The sequence below is a fragment of the Echinococcus granulosus genome, assembly GCF_000524195.1.
Source record: "Echinococcus granulosus chromosome Unknown EG_S00017, whole genome shotgun sequence".
NCBI lineage: Eukaryota > Metazoa > Platyhelminthes > Cestoda > Cyclophyllidea > Taeniidae > Echinococcus > Echinococcus granulosus.
The window spans coordinates 1,078,087-1,079,708 of NW_020170397.1; the positions used below are offsets into that span (position 1 = coordinate 1,078,087).

The window sequence follows — 1,622 nt, forward strand, 5'->3', positions numbered from 1 at the left end:
TCTGACATCGTTGCCTATGAGTAAGGTGAAGCGCGAGGATGCTGGTGACTACACTGTGGTGATCGCCAACGAGCTTGGCGAGACTAGCGTCACTGTGCACCTGATTGTGCTGGACAAGCCCTCACCACCACGCAATCCGCATGTGACAGAGAACACGGGTGATCGCGTAGTCTTCCACTGGGATGAGCCCGAGTTCGCAGGCCTTGAGCCGGGCGGTGCGCCTCTTGAGTATGTTGTGGAGATGCGCGAGGCCACACAACGCGTGAACAAACCAGTGACTAAGACGGTTGAGCTCTCTACACCGGTGGAGTCATTGAGTGTAGACAAGTCCTACATCTTCGCGGTGGCAGCCAAGAACACAGTTGGCCAATCGGACTTTGTGGAGACAAAGCCCGTCTCCACGAAGTTGCAGTATGGTCCACCACTGAGTCCCGTGAACGTCAAGGCAACGGTGAATCCGGAGAAGGCTCCGGTGAGTGACCAATCAGTGGAGTTGACTTGGGAGATGCCAGCGGAGGCTGGACCAGTGCCAGCCGATGTGACGACCGAGTTCGTGGTGGAGATGAAGCCGAAAGATGCAACACGTTGGCAAGAGGTGGCCAAGGATCTGACGGAGCTACGCGTTACTTTGCCCACCGACAACATGAAGGAATTCACCGACTACGAGTTCCGTGTGACAGCAAAGAACAAGGCGGGCACGAGCAAGCCTTCTCAGCCATCCAATGCCATTCAATTAGGTAGGTTGAGGTGTCTGCCTCGATTAGCAGTAGTTAGCTTGGATTAGTATAGTATAGTACAGCTTAGTTTAGGTTAGGGTAGACTTAATTCACACTGCATTGTCTTCACTTTGGTTTATTTGAATGGAGTAGGGCAAGGTGGAGGGGTCAAAGTGGCACAAAAAGGAGGAGGAAGAGGTGGTACTAGGATTAGAAGGGAAGTCTTGCAGGTGGTGAGGTATGTGAGGCCTTCTGAGGCAGCAGCTTGATTAGCTGGACTGGTGGTGTGAAGTGAGGTGGGTCTTGTAGGCAAAGTGTAGAGGGTAGTGTAGAGCAGGCGACATTCGTTGCAGCATGCATGCACCTACTTGTAAGACGTCCAGATGAGTGGTTGGAGTGCTGAATTTGGTGGCACACCTGGAAGCCACGTGTTGAATGCCTCGGAGGGTGCAAATTGAATGAGCTCTCTTTGTCTGCTACTTTCGAAGGTATTCCGTTGGAGTTCATTCGTGAGTTGCCGAAAATTGTTGTGACCGAGGCGCCATCGAGGGAGAAGCCGGTGGTGTTGGAGTGCGAGCTCTCCAGAAAGCCGAAAGAGTCGGTCAAGTGGCTGCACAACGGAAAACCACTGCCATCACGTCTTCCCAAGGGTGTGACGGTGGAGGAGGAGAAGCAGTCCACTATTCATTGCATCACTTTCACAGAACTAACGGAGGATGATCTTGGGGAGTACACTGTGCAGGTGGAGAAGATAGCCTCAACTGGAGGAGTGGAAATGAGGGGTGAGTGTATTGTGCGGCACTAGATTGTGTTTGCTGTTGGTGTCGATGACACAGGATGTTGTCGCCTTGGGTATGCTCGCGCGCCACGTTGGTGGTGATGAAGGTGTCTTTGCGTGCCCCTTGT

The 1,622-nt window shown here is 52.9% G+C and overlaps 1 protein-coding gene across 1 annotated transcript; it reads left to right on the plus strand. All coding sequences in view use genetic code 11, as the record gives it.

The window, feature by feature from the left end:
* Positions 1-16: 16 nt before the first annotated feature.
* EGR_03390 (Titin) lies at positions 17-1,521 on the plus strand (the record flags this gene model as incomplete). Its single annotated transcript, XM_024492639.1, has 2 exons — positions 17-737; positions 1,205-1,521. The coding sequence occupies 2 exons, from the start codon at positions 17-19 to the stop codon at positions 1,519-1,521; spliced, it is 1,038 nt and encodes a 345-aa protein (XP_024353040.1).
* Positions 1,522-1,622: the final 101 nt, after the last annotated feature.